The sequence below is a fragment of the Castor canadensis genome, chromosome 3, assembly GCF_047511655.1.
Source record: "Castor canadensis chromosome 3, mCasCan1.hap1v2, whole genome shotgun sequence".
NCBI classification, from domain to species: domain Eukaryota; kingdom Metazoa; phylum Chordata; class Mammalia; order Rodentia; family Castoridae; genus Castor; species Castor canadensis.
Genome location: NC_133388.1, coordinates 131,133,481 through 131,153,661, shown reverse-complemented (window position 1 = coordinate 131,153,661; position 20,181 = coordinate 131,133,481). Strand labels below are relative to the sequence as shown.

General features: G+C 35.0%; 1 protein-coding gene across 1 annotated transcript in view; it reads right to left on the bottom strand.

Annotated features, from left to right (window-relative positions):
* Positions 1-2,138: 2,138 nt before the first annotated feature.
* Positions 2,139-20,181, bottom strand: part of LOC109702465 (short-chain dehydrogenase/reductase family 16C member 6-like) — a 35,209-nt gene continuing 17,166 nt past the window's right edge. Inside the window, 4 exon segments of the mRNA XM_020187804.2 lie at positions 2,139-2,265; positions 4,422-4,547; positions 13,504-13,648; positions 14,100-14,199. Of these exon segments, the coding sequence (XP_020043393.2) occupies positions 2,139-2,265; positions 4,422-4,547; positions 13,504-13,648; positions 14,100-14,199 (498 nt within the window).

The following is a 20,181-nucleotide window of genomic DNA, read 5'->3' as shown; positions in this document are numbered from 1 at the left end:
TGTTGTTACTCATGTATTAGAATGATCTGTAATATGTTTTATAAGTAATACGATTTTTTTTTTTTTGCAGTAGTGGGGCTGAACTCAGGGCTTTGGTTTTGCTATGCAGACGCTCTACCACTTGAGCCCTGCCCCCAGCCCTTTCAGCATTGGTTGTTTTTGAGATGGAGTTTTGCTTTATGCCCAGGCTGGCTTGGACCCTGACCCTCCTATTGATATATCCTGTGTAGCTGGGATGACAGTTGTGAGCCACCACACCCAGCTTTTTGCCAGGGCTGGCCTCAAACCATGATCCTCCCGATCCCGAGTAGCTAGGATTACAGGAGTGAACCACCATGCTGAGTTTAGTAACACAATTTTTTTCTTTTTTTAAAGGAAGAAGCTTTCTGTTTTAGTGGCCATTACGACACACTTTCCCTGGTTTTTGAACAGTGGGCCACACATTTTGTTTGGCACTGGGCTCTGCACTCCAGTCCCAGCTTTGCTCCCGGGTTCTTCCTGACTCTCAAATTCTCTGCTTTTACCCGGGCTGCCTTGGCCCACCATACTTCATGCTTCATGTTACCTATGTCACTCAGAGTGCAAAGGCCTCCACTGAGCCCCGGGTCACCACAGTTCCACTTCCTGATTCAGGGAGGGCCCACCCCAAGAAGTTTCTAGAAGTCCTCTTGGAGAAAGCGCCTTTTTCATCCAAAGGCTTAATTCCTCAAGAAAAGCTAGTAGTACTCATTTCCTTATTGACTTTTCCTTTTTCCTTTTAGTTTTTCTTCCAAATTTCACAAAGTTGTCCTTACACTCTCTCCTGTTTCTTTTTTCTCTCACTGAGCTCTGTGTGTGAGGCAAAAGTACATTTGGTAATTTCACAAATACGTATGGCTCTGCACTTAGGTTCTCAGTAACGGTTTACTGCAAGAATGAGTGCTAAATAAGTTAGTTCTGCGAGCGAGTCTCAGAGGTTTTCAGGATTGGGAGGGATCCACAGGATTTACTCATTAAGCTCCTTTGATTTTTCAGAAATGGAAAACTCCGCCGACACTCAAAAGTCATTTTAATTTTGAGCAGCTGTTATGACAACATTATTTCTTATGTGAAGCCAAAATCTGTCTTTTTTCTAGTTTTAAGAAAAGGCTTTTAAAAATTTAATTTAATTTTTTCTTTTTTTTTTGCAGTACTGTGGAGCAAACATAGGGCCAGGCAAGGCCTCTATCACTGAGCCATATCCCCAGGAAAAGACTTATTTTTAAAAATGAAGTCAGGCAAAAGAAAGTACTTTCAGTTTTCTAAGCCTTTTGGAGACCCAAGTGGTCAGAGTTGTGACAAAGTTCTATTGCATCAAGCACTTAAGATTTTTTCAAACATTTGATTTTAAAATGGCTAATTGACTCTTAAATACTGCTTTCATGTTTAATTTTTAACATTTTTGATTATTGCATTGGATTGAGAAGACTTCTGCAGGCTAAGAATAATCGTCAATTGTAATATTTTTCTATTGCAAAACGAATCTTCATTTTTAGAGACTGACATGCTCAAATGAACCTGTACTCCCCCAAATTGATATTCTTATAAAATGTTTTAAGTACAGAGTGCTAAAGAGGTAGAAAGTTTTGTCATAATCTGATGCTTTTTGAACGTGGCAGAAGGAAATTATAGAAGTAACCAAATTTCATACCCACTCAGTTCAGTGTTGACTATGTTTGTTAGATTTCATGACCATATGTGGAGATTTGGGATAAAGTTACATGCATGGCTACTATTTCCAGTTAGTTCTCCATATTTGAAAGTTCTCATGATACCAACCTTGGATAGAAAATATTTGGGACCAAAATGCTTTAAGCATTAGAATGAAATACAAATAAGCTGTCATTTTAACATTTTTTATTTGATTACCATTTTTTTATGGTACTGGGGTTTGAACTCAGGGCCTGTGCTTACTAGGCAGTTGCTCTACCATTTGAGCAACTTTCATAGCTGAGATGACAGGTGTGTACCACTATGCCCAGCTTTTATTGGTTGAGAAAAGTCTTGTGAACTTTTTGCCTAAGCTGAACTGTGTACCTCCTAATCTCTGCTTCGGGAGTAGCTAGGATTATAGATATGAGCCACTGCTCCTGGCTTGATTACCACTTTTGAAGTTTGAGCTATTGTTGTTTCCTCTCAGTTTCCATCTGAAATTCATCTGCTTTCACTTGCCCTTTGAAAGAAGTCATGCAAGTGTTCACTCCAAGGTACTCGGCAAGGGCAGTCATCATTTTTGGAGATATTATTCTAGAGAAAACCAAAGAAAAATTTATAATTCTTTAAGATCCTTAAAGTAGTCAAAGAGAATACTTTGCAAAGATGAAGTGCACAAATTACAAAAAGTAGAAGTCACACAAAGTGCAAATCACACGTCATCCCTGTCATGTGTGTCACTTAATTTTTTTTTGGTGGTGCTGGGGTTTGAACTTAGGGCTTCATGCTTGCTAGGCAGACACTCTACCACTTGAGCCACTCCGCCAGCCTGCATGTCACTTAATGGAGGGATGAACAGAGGGGTGCTACTGTATCACAGTCAAGGGCTACAGCATCCTTGATGCCAATGACTATCAACCTTGACTTTAAGAAATCGCATTTTACAGACATATCACACTTACTGGTTCTTTGGAGAGACCAATGACCCCTTATTTACTAAGTATATTCTTATCGATCAGACTAACAAACAGTAGCAAAAACTAGAAAGAAAACCAGACAGAGTAAGCAGAATACCCAGGGTTAGCACTCAGGAAGTGATTTAAAGCACCACATTTAGCTTTGAATGTGGCCCAGTGAATCCAGTGTGCACTGAGGTTTGGAACTGTTGCTTGAGTTTGTTGATGATAGAGGCTGTGCCTTCAGATCACTTCTGCTTAGATCAGCCAGTTCTGTTCAACTCAACTCAGCAAATACATATTATATCCTTATTATATGTTGGGGACGGCTTTAGGGAGGAGCATGGAGCAGGAAACAATTCAGAAAATATGTTCTGTCCCCAAGGAGCACTCAAGCTTTCAAGCAAGCATGTGATGAGTGATACGAAAGGCAGGGACAAGTGTGATTGAGGCTGCATCATGATGGACTTTGACCTACCAGAAAAATCAGGACAGTTACAGATGGATAGAAAATTTGCTGAATAGATATAAGTAATAAAGAAATCATTGTTTTGCCCTAAACATAATCCACAATGCTCCAAAATCCAAAACTTTTAAGTACCTACATGATGCTACAAGTGGAAAATTCCATCCCTGATCTAATGTGACAGCCATAGTCAAAATGCAGGTACATTAAAAATACTGTACAATATTACCTTCAGGCTGTGAGTAGAAGGTATGTAGGAAGCAAATTAAGTTTGTGTTTTGATTTAAGCACTATTCCGGAGATATCTCATTATGTACATATGCAAATATTCTAAAATCTGAAAAGAGTATGAAATCCAAAATGCTTCTGGTCCCAAGCATTTCGTGTAAGTAAAAGGCAACCTGTATGTGGTGCAGTGGAGGAATGTAGCCTGATGGCAAAGGCCTCAGGTCTGTAATCAGATTGGACACTTTGATTTGAAACTATGTTTCAGCACATATTAGCTGTTTGTCCCTGCAAAAACTACTTATTTTCTTTAGACCTTGGATTTCCTAAATGTGATAAGATTCATGCAAAGGCTTCAGCACAGTAGCTGGAATACAGTTGGCATTCTTTGAATGTTAGATGTGGGCCTGGATGCAATCCATCCACAAATAGCCCAGTGCCTTGTAGGGAGTTGTAGGAATTCTTCGACTAAATGAATTGAGGAATTTGCCAAATACCTTTAGAATTTTTCTAAAACTACAGGCTTTTTTGGGTTTTGTTTCAAAATAGAACTCTGTGTTAGTTAAACTAAATAATTAATCAAAAACAAAAGAGCCAAGTGTGGTGGTTAATGTCTGTAATCCCAGCATTAAGTAGTCTGAGGCAGAAGGGTTCTGAATTCAAGGCCAGCATGGGCTGCATAGCGAGGTTGAGGTCAGCCTTTGTTGCATAGTGAGATCCTGTCTCAAAAATCCAACCATACAAACAAATGAACACCTCCCCCCAGTCTAACCAAAACAGAACAAAGACCCAAAAAACTCAATAAGACATAAAACAACTCAAAACAACATAAAGCCCAAAACCTTCCAAAGAACTTGTGTCTACATTGGAACAAATAACGTTCCCACTTTGCAAGGCTTAAATAGTTGCTAAATTTTGTCAATGTCTTAAGTAACAAAGACACAGCTAGCAATTGTTCAATAAATTGTCCTTGCATTGTTAAAAGTCTCCCTCTCATCACTTAAAAAAAAAAGTAAAGTTGTTTTCTATATCAAAGAAGTAGCCATGATTGGACAATTTGTTAACAATTAACCAAAAGGATATTGAGGTCATTATTAACTTACTGTTTAAGGAACAATGCAAGATATGCAAATTTGGGTATCATAAGGTAAACCTGTTCCTCTAAAACTGCATTGAAAACTTTTTGGGCCACATACTTCGGTTCCAGTAGAGGTAGGAGAAATGAGTACCTGGAATAATGGTAGTGAAAGTTATGTCATCACAGTGGTCTTTTTTAATGGTCATCATGAGCATTGATTATAAAATTTCAAATATATAATTGTAATATATAGCTGTAAATAGGAAAAAGGAGTTGTCTTGTGTTTTTTCTCATTGCCAATGTTGGGACCAGTGCTAATATATTTAATTTCCTCTGGTGAGCTCCCAACCTTTATTTATTTTCTCTTTATGCCTTGAACATATGGAAGTAATTATGTTTAGACTTTTTTTTGTCTTTCTTTTTCTAAACATCAAACAATACATTAAGAAACAAAATAAAAAGTATTTTATGAAAAAAGTGTCTTGAGCAAGTATAATGTATCATTTTAGGCAGACCATTATAACATTAGTAAGCAGAAATAAACTTTTGTGAATTAATAGGAGGCGATGGATAAGAATATGAAAATAAACATTCTATCAGGCATTTCTTTGACATTTTACGCTTTTATAGTATTCTTTCAGTTACTTGAACCATACACTCTGAAAAATTCTATTTATTTCAGCTGATTCTTGGAGTCTGATCAGTATCGCCTAATTACATGTTGATAATTAGTCTTTACATTGTCAACATTCACCTAAAAGTTCCTTAGAACTCTAGCCTAAAGATCTCTAACATTTATTTAAAATATAATCTCCAATCATTCTTTCTGTCGTCCTTTATCACTTTTAGTCTTTCTTTTTCTGGAGACTTTTTTAACCTATATTCCTAGGGATCCCCAGTTTATAAAAGTCATCATTTCACATCATGGTCATTCACTGGCTGACATTCTATTATCCTGGCTGGTCACATTACTTTTGTGACCTCAACAATCTAGCATTAAAAGCACTTAATCACATATTATTATCATTTCTTACTGATCTTGTTCTTTTAGTAATAATGTTAAAAATAAAGAAAATAACATATATGCATATATACAAAATAAATACACTTACAAAGTTGATTATAAATATTTACATAAGGCATCATGGTATACAGTTTGTAAGTAATAATAAAGTATTTACTATTTTTTGTCATAAGTTTCACATAGTTGATTTACTTCTCACAGGATGCTTTGTTATTTTTGCTGCATTTTCACATCACATATATACTACTGTGTGGATATGCCACACTGAGTGTATCCTTTCATTAGTTGATGGATATTTGGGTTGTTTCTACTTTTCAGCTGTTACCAAAAATGACATTTGTGTACAAGTTTTTTTGGGACACATGTTTTTGTTTCTCGTGGGTATATACCTAGACACAGCATTGCTATGTCATGTGGTAACTGTGTTTAACATTTTGAGTAATTGTCAAACTGTTTTCCAAAGCAACTGCTCCAATTTACAATACCACCAGTAATGTATAAGGGTTCCAGTTTCTCCACATCCTCACCCATACTTGTTATTGTCTGTCTTTTCTATACTTTGCACATTCAAGGCACAGCCTCAGTTCATTCTAGACAGTCAATCTGAAGGTTTATAGAGGAAATCCATGACTAAGCCATGCATTTAGATGCTTACTTCTGGACAATAACACATTTGCAAAGGGCGTATCCTAGTTGTTGTGAAAAGTTATTCACTGTGTTTTTTTTAATAGCAACTTTGGGATGTAATTCATATACTATAAAATCCAGTCTTAAATATGTTAGTGATTTTTAATATATTCGGAAAATTCATCATCACTGTTTAGTTCCATTTTTTATCACTCCCCTCAAACCTCTTATTAATAGATACTCTCCATTTGCCCTTTCTCTAGTCCCTGACAACCGATAGTCTTTCTGTCTCTATGGATTTGCCTATTCTGAACATCTCATATAAATGAAGTCATATAGTAGATGGGCTTTTGTATCTACCTTCTCTCACTTAAAATAATGTTTTTAAGGTACATTCATGTGATAGCATGCCTCTGAATTTTATTCCTTTTTACGGCTGTATGGATATAAGATGGATACATCTTGACGGATATTTGGATTGTTTCCACCTTTAGGATATGATGAAAAATACAGATATGAACAATAGGGTACAAGGTTTTGTTTTCATTTCTTTCAGATATATTCTTAGGCATGGCAATGTGGTAACATTATGTAGACCTTTTTGAGGACCTACCAAACTGTTTTTCAAAGTGACTGTACCATTTTTTCAATCCCGCCAGCAATATATGAGAGTTCCAATTTATCTTTCCATGCTTGTTATTGTCTGTCCTTCTTTTAGTGTAATCACACTGCCAGATTGACATCTCCCTAATGTTGAGCTTCTGTTTATGCACACCAACCACTTGTGTAATCTTTGGAGAAATGTCTCTTTGGGTCTTTTGCCAACTTAAAAAATGTGTTATTTTCCTTTTTATTGTTTAGTTGTTAAAATTCTTCATATATTTTGTATACAAGTCCCTAATCAGTTATAGGATTTACAAAACTCTTCTTTCATTCTTTGAGTTGTTCTTTGGAGCATAAAATTTTTTAATTTGATAAATTCAGTTTATTTATCTTCTGTTGTTGTTGCTTATAATTTGGTGTCATAGCTGATATACACCATTGCCTGATCCAAGATCATGAAAATGTACACTATTTTCCTTTAAGAGTTTTTTAAAATGGTTTTATCTCTTACATTTAGGTTTTTAATCCACTTTGAATTAATTAACTTTTGTATATAATATGGGAGTTGAGATCCAACTTCATTCTTTTGCATATGGCTGCCCAATTGTCTGTTGAATTGTCTTACCATCCCCATTGAAAAATTAATTGAGCATAAATGTAAGAGTTGTGGGTTCAGTTCTATTCTGCTGATCTGTATGTCTATCCTGTCAATACCACACTGTCTTGACTTGTTTAACTTTGTAGTAATCTTTGAAATTGGGAAGTATGATTCAGTTCAAATTTTTTATTATTCAGAAAAGCTTTGACTTTTTGGTCCTTTGCATTTGTATATAAATTTTAGGATCAGCTTGCCAATTCCTACAAAGAAGGCAGTAGGAATCTGATAAGAATTGCATTGAATCTGGGGAGATAGAATATTAATGATATTAAGCCTTTTAGTCTATGAATTTATTTCAATTTATTTAAGTCTTCTTTAATCTCTTTCAAAGATACTTCATAATTTTCACGTATAATTTTTTTTTACTTTTTTGTTAAATTTGTTACTAATTCCTTTTTAATTTTGGTGCTATTGTAAATGGATTTATTTTATTAACTTCATTTTTGACTTATTCATTACAAGTGTGTAGAAATACAACTGATTTTTATGAATTGATTTTGTGTATCAATCTCATAACTTTGCTGAATTCATTTCTTAGACATAATAATGGTGTGTGTGTATTTCTTAGGATTTTTTAATGTACAAGATCATGTCATCTGAGAATGAAGATAGTTTTTTTCTCTTTCCAATCTTTGTACCTTTTATTTCATATGGAGTGGTGAGTGTGTGTATTTTTACCTTTATTTTTTATTCTGCTAGGGATGGAACTCAGGGCCTTGCCCATCAAGGCAAATGCTCTGCTACTGAGCTCCATCCCCAGCTCCAGGCCTTGCTCTAGATTTGAGGGGGAAAGCAATTAGTTTCACCATTAAGTATGATGTTAGCTGTGGGTTTTCCATAGATGCTACTAATCAGGTTGTGACAGTTGTCTTCTATTTCTAGTTTCTTGAATGTTTTTGCCATGAAAGTGTTTAGATTTTGCTAAATGCTTGCTCTGTGTGTATTGAGGTTATTATGAAGTTTTTGTCCTTTATTCTGTTGATATGATATGTTAAATTGCATAATACTATTATCTCAACTTTGAATTTCCAGGATAACTCTCAATTGATCATGGTATATTATCATTATTCCATGTTGCTGGATTTTGTTTGCTACTATTTTATTGAAGATTTTTGTATTTTTGTTTGTAAGAGGTATGGATCTTACTTTTATGATCCTGTGATGCTTTTGTCTGGTAAGTTGGAAAATGCTCAATCTTCATCTGATTTTTGGAAGAGTTTAAAAATATTTGTATTTAATTCTTCTTCAGTTCAATAAAATTACCCAGGAAGCCACTTGGATCTGGAGTTTTATTGTGTGGGGACATTTTAGGTTTCTAATTTAATATTTTTGTCTTAAGTCTTCATTTTGTCCTTTTCAAGCCTTGTTAGCTTGTATTTCCCTAGGAATTTTTGCCATTTTTATTGACTATATCTAGTTTATTGGCATGGATTTTTTTCACATTTCCTTTTTGTGTAATGACAGTAGTAATGTTCTCTCTTTTCATTCTTGGTATTAGTAGTTCACATCTTCTCTTTTTAATTTTTTGCCATCCTAGCTAATGTTTCATAAATTTTGTTGATCTTTTCAAAGAACCAAATTTTGTGTTCATTGATAGTCTCTAGTTTTTCATTCTCTGTTTTATTTATTTATGCTGCAATATTTGTTTTTTCTGCTTGCTTTAGGTTTAATGTGTTCTTATTTCTTACAGTTTTTGAATAACATATTATTCATTTAATATTTTCTTCTTTTTTAATGTAGTCATTTATGTTATAAATTTCCCTCTGCTTTAGTTATATTTTATGAATTTTGGTTTGTTGTATTCCCATATATTTGTAAATTTCTCAAACTTTCTTCTATTTTTGATTTCTAATTTTATTTCATTTTAGTTGGAGAGTATACTTTGTATAATTTCAGTCTTCTTAGGTTTTGGTGTTTTGTGGCCACGCATATACTCTATCCCAGAGAATGTTCCATCTGTGCTTAAGAAGAGTGTGCCCTCTGCTGCTGTTGGGTGGAATATCCTGGCGTTGCCTTTAGGGCTACTTAGTTGATTGTGTTCTGTGCCCTTTTGCTCATAGGGGTATCTTTAATAATTTCTTAAATTGTATTTTCAAAGTTATTTTCTTAGTGGTTTCTCTAGGTCTTTCTTAACCTAGCAGAATCTACTTTAGATTTATATTACCTTAATTTTGGTGAGGTATAGAAATTTACTACCATGTAGCTATGTTACTTTTTCCTCTTTTATGCATATATATATATATATATATATATGTAGCTTATAAACCTGATAATATGGCATTGCAGTTATTACTTTATAGGTTGTATGTTTTAAAGAAGCTGAGAGAATAAGGAGAACAAGTATATATTATAGAATTTATTATATCAACCTTCTCCATTTCTAATTTTCTTTATTTCTTCCTGATATTGTGTCATTTCCATATTCCAATGCAGCTTTATCTCTACCACCTCCTCTGTGCTCTTAATATAAAAATTGTATACTTCGTGTGTTAATAGGTCCAATAATTCTATTGCATTAATAATCAGTTCATTGAGGAAAGGGAAAATGTGCTTTTATATTGCTTTTAAAAATTACCTGGTTTACTGCCACTACTGACCCTCTGCTTTTTTCATGTGAATTCAGATTACTCTCATATAATTTGTTTCATCCTGAAGAATTTCATTTAGTATTTCCAAAGATGTGTTAGCAATGAATTTTTTGTTTTTCATTAGTCTTCATTTTTGAAGTACAGTTTTGCTAGATACAAGATTCTTGGTTATCATCTTTAGCTCTTTGACTATGTCATTCCACAGCCTTCTGGTTTCCATTGATTCTGCTGAGAAGTCCACTGCTAATTGTACTTGACTTCTCTTGTACATGATGAGACACTTTTTCTTTTGCTGCTTGCAAGATTGCCTTTTTGTTTTTGTCTTTCAACATTTTAACTGTGATGTGGAACCTCTTGTCTTCATCCTGTTTGAAGTTCATTGAGTTTCTTGAATAAAGAAGTTAATATGTTTCATCAAATTTAGGAATTATTCAGATGTTTCTTTGAGTATTTTTTCTGCATCTTTCTCTGTATTCTCTATTTCTATTACTCTTATTATGAATATGTTTATGGGTTCAGCAATGTCCTCGATTTCTCTGGGCCCTTGTTTTTCTTCATTTTGTTTCTTTCTTTTCTTCTCATTGCATAGTCTCATTCCATCTGTCTTCAAGTTCACTCATTCATTCTTCAGTCACCTCCAGTGGGGTATGTTGTTCTAGTGAATCAGTTTTTCAGTTATTTTTTTCTTCTCTACTCCTAAATTTATAGATTTTTTTATACTTTCTATCTATTGATGTATGATGAAACATCTTCATGATAGCTTCTTTTCATTTTTAAAACACGGGTTCCTTTAGTTATTTGAATGTATTTATAATAGATCTTTGAAGTTTGCTAAGTCCAATATTTTGGCCTCATAAAGGTTATTTCTATTGCATATTTTTTCCCATGTATGGGTCACACTTTCCTCTTTCTTTGAATAGCACATAATTTTTCTTAAAAAGTAGACATTTAAGATAATATATTTTAGTAATTCTGGATAGTAGCTTCCCATGGGACTTGTTATGGTTATTTGCCTACTTTTTTTTTTTTTTTACAGTTCTGGGGTTTGAACTTAGGGCCTATACCTTAAGCCACTCTGCCAGCCCTTTACTGTGATTTTTTTTTTTTTTTTAGATAGAGTCTCACAAACTGTTTGCCTGGCCTGGCTTTGAACCACCATCCTCCTGATCTCTGCCTCCTGAGTAGCTAGGATTACAGGCATGAGCCACTGATGCTCAGAGTTTGCCTACTTTTTAAAATAATTTAGTTAGTGACTTGAATGGGTTAGTTCAGTGAAATCTGCCTTTCCCTACTAATGTCACTGTGTAGCTTTGATATCACTCCTCTGAGGATGTAAACTTGGGGCATGCACAAAGTTTTCCTGACTATCAGGGATGATTGTGGTTTTAGCTGGCATATTGTCACTTATACTGATCGTATCATTACAGTTATGGCTGGTCTGCTCCTTCTCATGTCACACCCAGCCCTTAACTTCCACAACTTGCTAACAGGTTGTGTTATACTTCTTGAGAATATTCTGATCAATGGTTTTATCTAACTGAAGTCATATCCTGTGACAGTGATTGTGAGATGCCTATCTCTGAGATTAGTTTTGACCTTCACCTGGGAGAACCTCTGTGTTATGGGGGTGATAACGCACCACTGACTATCTCACTCCAATTGACCCTATTAATAAGGATATGAAAGTTGGAGGATAGCAGGAACTAGTGCTATCATCCACCTGCTGCTACCACCTTGTATAGATTTTCCATACCCCTGTGCTTAGAAGGATGAGACCCTCTGGTATTAACTTTCTGGTAAATCTGCATAAAATTAGTTTCATAGGAAGCCTGGAGACAGGTCCTGAAACTTGACTGCTGAGTTCACTGGAGCTCTTATAACCAAGAGCTCCTCTAGAAAGAGGAAGTGCTCTCTCCACCAATAGTTCCGACCCAGATCCTTCCTACCTAGCTAGAGTTGAAGGTGAAGGAACAAGCCTTGTCTAACTGATGCTGTTCACTTCTGTTGAAGATGGGATATTCCAAAGTTCACCTGCCTCCAGACTACACAAAATAGTTCTTTCATTCCTGAAAACTGAGGGAAGGTGGGAATTGCCACTTTGTTGTCAAGTCCCCTGAAACAGCTGTCCCAGAAAGGACAGGTATATAACTAATTCTAAATGCCATGGCTTTTGCTCTTACTGAGTAAACTCTTACTGAGTTTCCATAGGTGTTATTGAATTAATGCTTTTCGGTTTGTGGCATAACTTTTGATCAATCTCCAGAGATTTTACTTGATTGTTCTTGCCATTTTGACCAGATTAGTACATAGACCCCCAAGAGTAGTCTCTTTGGCAGAAAGTTTTGTCGTTTATATTCTGTCAGCTCTTCACCACCTGTTTTTAAACTTTCTATTTAATTTTATAGCTTCACTAAACTCTAAGTATTCTCATTATCTTTAACCAGATTTTTATATGCTATTCTTAGCATTTATTAGCAGTTATTATCTTAACATTTATAACCACTTATGAATGTGTTTAGTATCTTTCTTCCCCACCTAGAATGTAAGGGGAGAAAGAAATTAGGCCTTTATCTGGTTTTAATCACAGATGTAACCCATTGCTCAAAATAGTACCTAGCCGTGGAAGTCATTCAAAAACAGTTTTTAAATTCATGGTTGGATGTTTGGACAAAATGAAGGGAGGCATCTGTCCAAAGAGTTGGGTTGGGCTATTTTGATATTAGTATTTCTTTGTTACATGCTTTATCATCAGGACACATCTTACTATGAAGCCACTTGAGAGGGACCGAGTTTATTTTCCCTCACATTCTATTTGTAGGGAGACTAACCAGCTTTTTTTGCTGGTTGTCTCTCTTTCCAACAGATATGCTGATGACAACCTGATGCTTGTCATTTGAATCATGTCAGTTCATTTTCTAACAGTTATAATAACTTCACTAGTCCTCATGTTAAATTTGTACTTTTCATTAAACTCCACTAATTGGCCCCCTTTTGTAAAAACTTATTTCATTTGCATTCTAGTTTAAACTGTTCTAAATAAACCTAACTTTTGTACCAAAAGATCACTTTGTAACACTTCCCCATATATATATTAATTAATTTTATAAAGTATTTTATATTTGGTGATAGTTATGCTTTAATATTCTTTTTAGAAAAGAAATTATCAGCACTACAATGCTAAATATTTGAATAAGTTTTCATTATCAGTGTCTCCATTATATTTTACTATTCTGATTAGCATACCAGGGATAAGTTTTTAGCACATTGTAAACATCAAAATCTTTAAATTAAATAAATTCATTAATTTCATATACATTGAAAAAATTTTTTGTTTGTTTTTTTGAGACAGTGTCTCATTAGGTAGGCCAGGCTGGCCTGGAATTTGCTGTTAAGCCAGGTTGGCCTTGCACTTGAGATCTTCTTGCCTCAGTCTCCTGAGTGCTGGGATTATGGGTGCTACCACACCTGGCTTACATAAAATTTTTTATTTTACTACATTATGCATTCAATACTGTCCATATTTCAAAACTTCAAAATGATCAGGTGATAACTGGCATATATTATGAGATTTTTATAAGAGCAAAGATGGCCACAAGAGTTCACTTATTTGGTTGTACAGCCATCAAACATTCCAGTTTTGATGAAATAGGGACAAACAATGGTGGTTTAATGTTGGTTTTTCTGTTGCATATTTAATTCAAAGAAGAGAGACTCAGCAAAGCCAAAGGCTGCGAATTTACTTGCAGAATAATCTGAAACAAAGTGACAAGCTATTAGTAATAGAGTTTGACAAATTCATTCTTGGAATTATTTTTAAAAATAAATTCCCTTTTCATTTCTCTGGCTTGACCTGGAGGACAAAGCATCACAATTAAAGTCAGCAATGTGGACAAGCACTACATGCTTCTATCTCCACACTGTATAAAAAGGAAAAGATGTAATCATTTGTATTTCTCTTAAGAAGAGTAATGAGCCAAAAGTCACATTCTTCTCTTTGTTTTTTTAAAAGAAGAAACTATCTTCTGAAAACGTCACTACTGCCATTTTAAGTAAGGAAATAAAAGGGAATGCTAGCATAATAAATAGAGCCAAATGTTCCAGGGACTTCTTGGTGCAGGAAGAGGTTCTACCTTGGAAGTGTTCTAATTTATGCATATTGTTGACTGGTCAATACAAAGGCACATGATGAAATGAAATACTCACCTGATAGTACATTAATTCCAACTACTCCTACTATGCTGGGAATACAGACCAAGTGACCATGGTTAGCTTTAATCATGGCAGGAAAGAAGGCCTTACAAGTCTGGAATATATAAATATTCTGTGTCAGTACTTATTACTTCATTTGTGATAAATATTTAAAGAATTCACTAATTCATTTAACATATGTTTAGTTAACCATCATAATGTGTTAAATTCTGTGGCAGTATAAATGTAGGAAGTAAGTAGTCATTGTTCTCATGTGTTCATCAATAAGAAATATTGTGATTTCCTTTTCCTTTGAAGTAAACGCTACTAATTTGAATCAGATGAGCCTTTTATATTTATGACTGATTAAAAACCACTTAAGTTTGTAATATGCTGACCTCTGCCACGTAGCATTTAGCAATTTGTATTAAAATTTAATCACACCTGCTTTCCAGGCTTTACCATAAAGATTTGCCCTTACCCAGTGAATTGGAAGAAGAGGAGAAGTTACCTGAGCAAAGGTGAAGTTCCTATGCAAGCTACACACACCCCAGTTAGTACAGTTCTTTGGAATTGTCTACTATGACAGATATAATCTGATCTGTTTTGGTAAATTTCACTTACTCAACCATAAACAAGATACTAATTCAATGTTCTAAGTCCCCATGCTGTGAAAAAGTTTTAGTTCCCTGTCCCTGCACCTCACATGTTATTTAACGAAAATTTCCAATTTCCCCCAATACAAGACTCTTTTGCCTAAACCCTGTTCATAAATAATTATCCAAGTCTTGGCAATGAGGAATAGATAGTTGTATGACTTTCATCCTGCTAGGGCATTTTCTAATATGTTTGTCTGAGGGCCACCTAGCTCTCTGGGGGCAATGTAACTTTGTTTGGCTAGTAATGATTTTAAAATTAGAGGTTAACATGTAGAAAACTGGTAAGGGTACACTTTTTTTTTAATAAACAGACAATGCCAGAGGTAAGAGTTCAGCAGTCTTATTTCAGCATTTCTTTTCCCATGATTATAAAATGCAGGTTTCTCATATCATCATTTTGCCAGCTATGTCATTCTTTTGGTTCTTCCATAAATGTGATCATTAAAATGTTGACAATGCCTCTTATCTTTTTCTAAGAGATTTACAACTTAACAATGTCAGAAGCTCACATTTGCAGTTTTAGAGAGTTTGCCCAGATTTGCTCACCTACAGAAAACAGCCACTTGATCAAAGAATGGCACCTTCAAAGTCATTCTGTCTTACCAGCCTTGTTCTATGGCCTTGAAGTAATGGCTAAGTTTCTGCTTAGATGCTATAATTTGCCTTTTTTTGACATTTCAGTTCTTGTACAATAGCAATTTCTGTATATTTCTCTCTTTTTTTGGTTTTTATTAGCATATATTAGTTGTACGGGGGATTTCACTGTGACATTTACATGTGTGCTTACACTGTACCTTGATTAGATTCACTCCCTCCACCTCCCTCTCCCTTTCTTAAAACAATTTCAACAGGTTTCATTGTTCTATTTTCGCACAAGTATACATCAGCTTCCATCATCCTCTCTGTTCACCCCACTGATACCCACCCTCGGACAGGGTTTATTTTACCTTCCTGTCCCTCAATGTAGTGGAAATATTATGTATTCATGTATGAAAATGGAAAAATGAGACTGAAACTATTCAAGAGAGACATAAAGGAGAATGATGGAGAAGGTGAATTCAACCATGATATATTTTAACTTTTGTAGATATCACAATGTGCCCCCAGTACAACAATAATATGATAATAAAAATTTTAAAAAGCATATATTGATTATCCAAAGGGTTTCATCGTGGTGTTTCACGATGCATATGTTGTACTTTAATCAGATTAATCCCCCTTTATTACTCTCCCTCTAGCTCCCCTGTTCCCTATTATTAAACAGCTTTCAGTGCATTTCATTGTGTTATCTTCATATGTAGATGCAATATATTTCAATATTATTCTTGTTTCCTCTCCCATCCCCTAATCCCATCAAATAATCCCACTATTACAATAATGTTCTCTCTATATATGTACTTATATATGTATTCATGTATACATTTATCATTTTGGTCTATCTTCCACTTATGAGGGAAAGCATGCAACCTTTGTCTTTCTGAACCTGGCTTACTTTTCTTAATGTGATGATCTCCAGATTCAACAATCTACCTGCAAAAACATAATTCAATCTTCTTTATGGATGAATAAAATCCCATTTCCTAATCCATTCATCAGTTGTAGGGCATTTGGGTATATCCATAACTTGTCTGTTGTGAGTAGTGCTACAATAAAAATGGGTGTGCAAGCATCTCTATGTATCCTGATTTCTATTTCTTCAGATTTATGCTGGGAGTGGTATCACATATAGTAGTTCTGTTTTTAGTTTTTTGAGAAGCTTCCATACTGCTTTCCAAAGTAGTTGCATTAATTTACATTTCCACCAACAGTGTATTAGGGTTTCTTTCTCCCTACATCCTCAGTAGCATTAGTTGTTTGTGTTCTTGATGATAGTCATTCTAACAGGAGTGAGGTGAAATCTCAAGTTTGTTTTGATTTATATTTCCTTTATGGCTAGGGATGTTGAGCATTTTTCATGTATTTATTTGCATGTCTGTATTTATTAACCACTGGTACTTCTTTTGAGAATTGTCTATTCAATTCATTTGCCTACTTGTTCACTGAGTTGATTTTTTGGGAGGTTGTTTATTTATTTGTTTTTAGCTCCATGTATATTCTGGTGATTAATCTCTTGTTATTGTCTAGCTGGAAAAGATTTTTCTCCTATTCTGTAGACTGTCTCTTCATTCTAGTGACTATTTCCTTTTCTGAGGAGAAGATTTTTAGTTTGATGCAGTCCCATTTGTCAGTTCTTCCTCTTAATTGCTGAGCTACTGGAGTTCTATTCAGGAAGTTATTGTCTATGTTTGTGTTTTCCCTTCTATTTTCTGTAGTTCACAATTTTAGGTTTTATGTTAAGATCTTTGATCCACAAATTGATACTAGTATAGGGTTAGGGACAGTGATCTAGTTTTAGTCTTCTGCAGGTGGAAATCCAGTTTTCCCAGCACCACTTGTTGAAGAGTCTGTCTTTTCTCCAACATAAGTTTTGGACTCCTTTGTCAAAAATCAAAGGGCTGTAGCTGCATAAATTTGTGTCTGGGTTTCCTATTCTGTTCCATTGGCCTTCATGTCTGGTTTTGTGTCAGTACCATGTTGTTTTTATTATTATGGCTCTGTAGCATAATTTAAAGTCAGGTATTTTATCTCTGGCATTGCTTTTTGTGTTCATGATTGCTTTGGCTATTTGAGGTCTTTTGTGCTTCCATATGAACTTTATGATTGATTTTTTTAATCTCTATGAAGAATGTCATTGGGATTTTGGTGGAGATGCATTGAAATATAGATTGTTTTCTGTAGTATAGTCATTTTCACAGTATTGATTCTGCCCATCCATGAGCATGGGAGGTCCTTCCATCCCCTAATGTCTTCTTCAATTCCTGTCTTCAGTGATTTATAGTTTTCACTGTATAGGTCTTTCACTTCTTTCATGAAATGTATTCCTAGATATTTTTGATGCTATTGTCAATGGGATCGTTTTCCTGATTTCTTTCTTCTGTTTCATACCTTCCAAACACTGAAAGGCCCAGGCCTGAATGGATTCACTGCTGCATTCTATCAGACCTTTAAAGAACTAACACCAATGCTCCTCAAACTATTCCAGAAATTACAGATAGAAGGAATGTTATCACACTGATTATATGAAGCCAGTGTCAACCTAATACCAGAATCAGGGAAAGATACATCAAAAAAAAAGTTATAGGCTAATTTTCCCTGAAGAACATAAATGTGAAAATCCTCAGAAAAATATATGCAACTGAACCAACAATATATTAAAAAGATTGGACACCATGATCAAGTAGATTTCATTTCAGGGATGCAAGGATTGTACAACATACATAAATCAATAAATGAACTACAACACATAAACAGACTCAAGACAAAAACCACATAATCATATCATTAGATGCAGAAAAATCGTTAGACAAAATTCAACATCCTTTCATGATAAAAGCTCTGAAGAAACTAAGAATAGAAGGAGCATACCTCAAAATTATAAGGGTTATATATGAGAAATATATAGCCAACATCATACTAAACAGAGAAAAACTGAAACCATTTCCTCTAAAATCAGTAATGAGACAAGGAGTGTTCACTCTCCCACTCTTATTCAGTATAGTACTGGAATTCCTCATCAGAACTATATATCTGCTTCTTTGTCTCTCAGAAGTTAAAACTGAAGAATCTTGATGCATTAGTCATGACTGTAGGCTAGTTGGGAATGGCAAGAACTGGTTATTATTTTTCAGCAAAAAAGCATGAAGGAGGTGGCTGAGTTCCAGAGGGATTCTTGGTAGATCTGGTGAGAGTTCAGATCTGGAAACCTGGATGTGGAGGCCCCATTGCAGCACCATTATTGGTGTCTGAAAGTTTATGAAAATTTCATTAAGAGGCAGCTGAGAAATGGGGTTAAAGGTGTTACTTTTGAGAATGTCATAGATTCAGGCAGATGGAAGAAAAAGAAGAGAAGAGAAAAGAGAGAGAAAGAGAGAGAGAGGGAAAGAGAGAAAGAGATTGTCTACAGCGGTCTGCCATATAGCTGAACACTGGTGAAATAAGAAAAATGACCAGGGTGACCAGTTATCTATTCACAGGGGATCTAATCACTTTCAGAGGTTCAGTTTTGTTTGCTTTTCTCTACAATTTTTATGTAAATGTATTTGTATGTATATTTGCTTTTGAGTTGGGGCTAAATTTGCTACTAGTTTCCTGTGTTTTCCATTGAGGGAAGTTATCTCTTTTCGAGAGAAAATGGCTAGGTATTTTTAAGAGTTCTGTCATCTATAAGGATATATTCCAAGATCCCCCAGTAAGTGTCTAAAACTTTGGATACCAAACCTTAGGCATATTATGTGTTTCTCTATTCATGCATATCTATGATGAATTTAATTTATAAATTAAGCAAGCAGGAGATTAACAATAATTAACAATAAAATAGAACAGTTATAATAATATGCTGTAATAAAAGTTGTAAATGGGCCCTTCTCTCAAAATATCTCATTGTACTGTAGATCTTAGCAACCTCAGCTATGAAATTTTTTTCTTTATTAAGTCAAGAATTTTTACCTTTTACCTAAAGGAAGCACTTTAAGACTTCTCTAAATTGTCAGAATCACTACACTTGCACTTTTGGGGATACTATTAAGTAAAATAAGGATTACCTGAACACAAGCACTGAGATAGTGCAACAGCTGATTTGGTTACCCAGACAGCTATTGAGTGACTGATAAGTAGGTGGTTTATATAGCACAGCTACACTGAACAAATGGATGATTCTCCACCAGGGTAGGATAGAGTGATGTGGTGTAAGATTGTATCATGCCACTCAGAATGGCACATATTTTGAAACTTATGAAATGTGTATTCCTGGAATTTTTCATGCAGTGTTTTCAAATTGTGGTTGACCACAGGTAACTGAAACTATAGAAAGCAAAATTGTGAATAAGAGGGGATTGCTTTGGAAGAGTCTGATTTGGTTTCCAGCCTCATATGTCAGGGGAAGTCCATAGTGCTCAAACTGTTAGCTTCAAACAGCTTACTTTTACATTTAAGGAAGCTGTGTTCCATAGTTTGGTGGCCACTGCAGTGTGGATGTTGTTTTATGTCAGAGAGATGATAGGCAAGCATAATATCATTGGCTAAAATGTTTAAAGACCAATCTTTTTTTTGTTGTTTTATTATTCATATGTGCATGCAAGGCTTGGGTCATTTCTCCCCCCTGCCCCCAACCCCTCCCTTACCACCCACTCCGCCCCCTCCCTCTCCCCCCCACCCCCTCAATACCCAGCAGAAACTATTTTGCCCTTATTTCTAATTTTGTTGTAGAGAGAGCATAAGCAATAATAGGAAGGAACAGGGGTTTTTGCTGGTTGAGATAAGGATAGCTATGCAGGGAGTTGACTCACATTAATTTCCTGTACGTGTGTGTTGCCTTCTAGGTTAATTCTTTTTGATCTCAC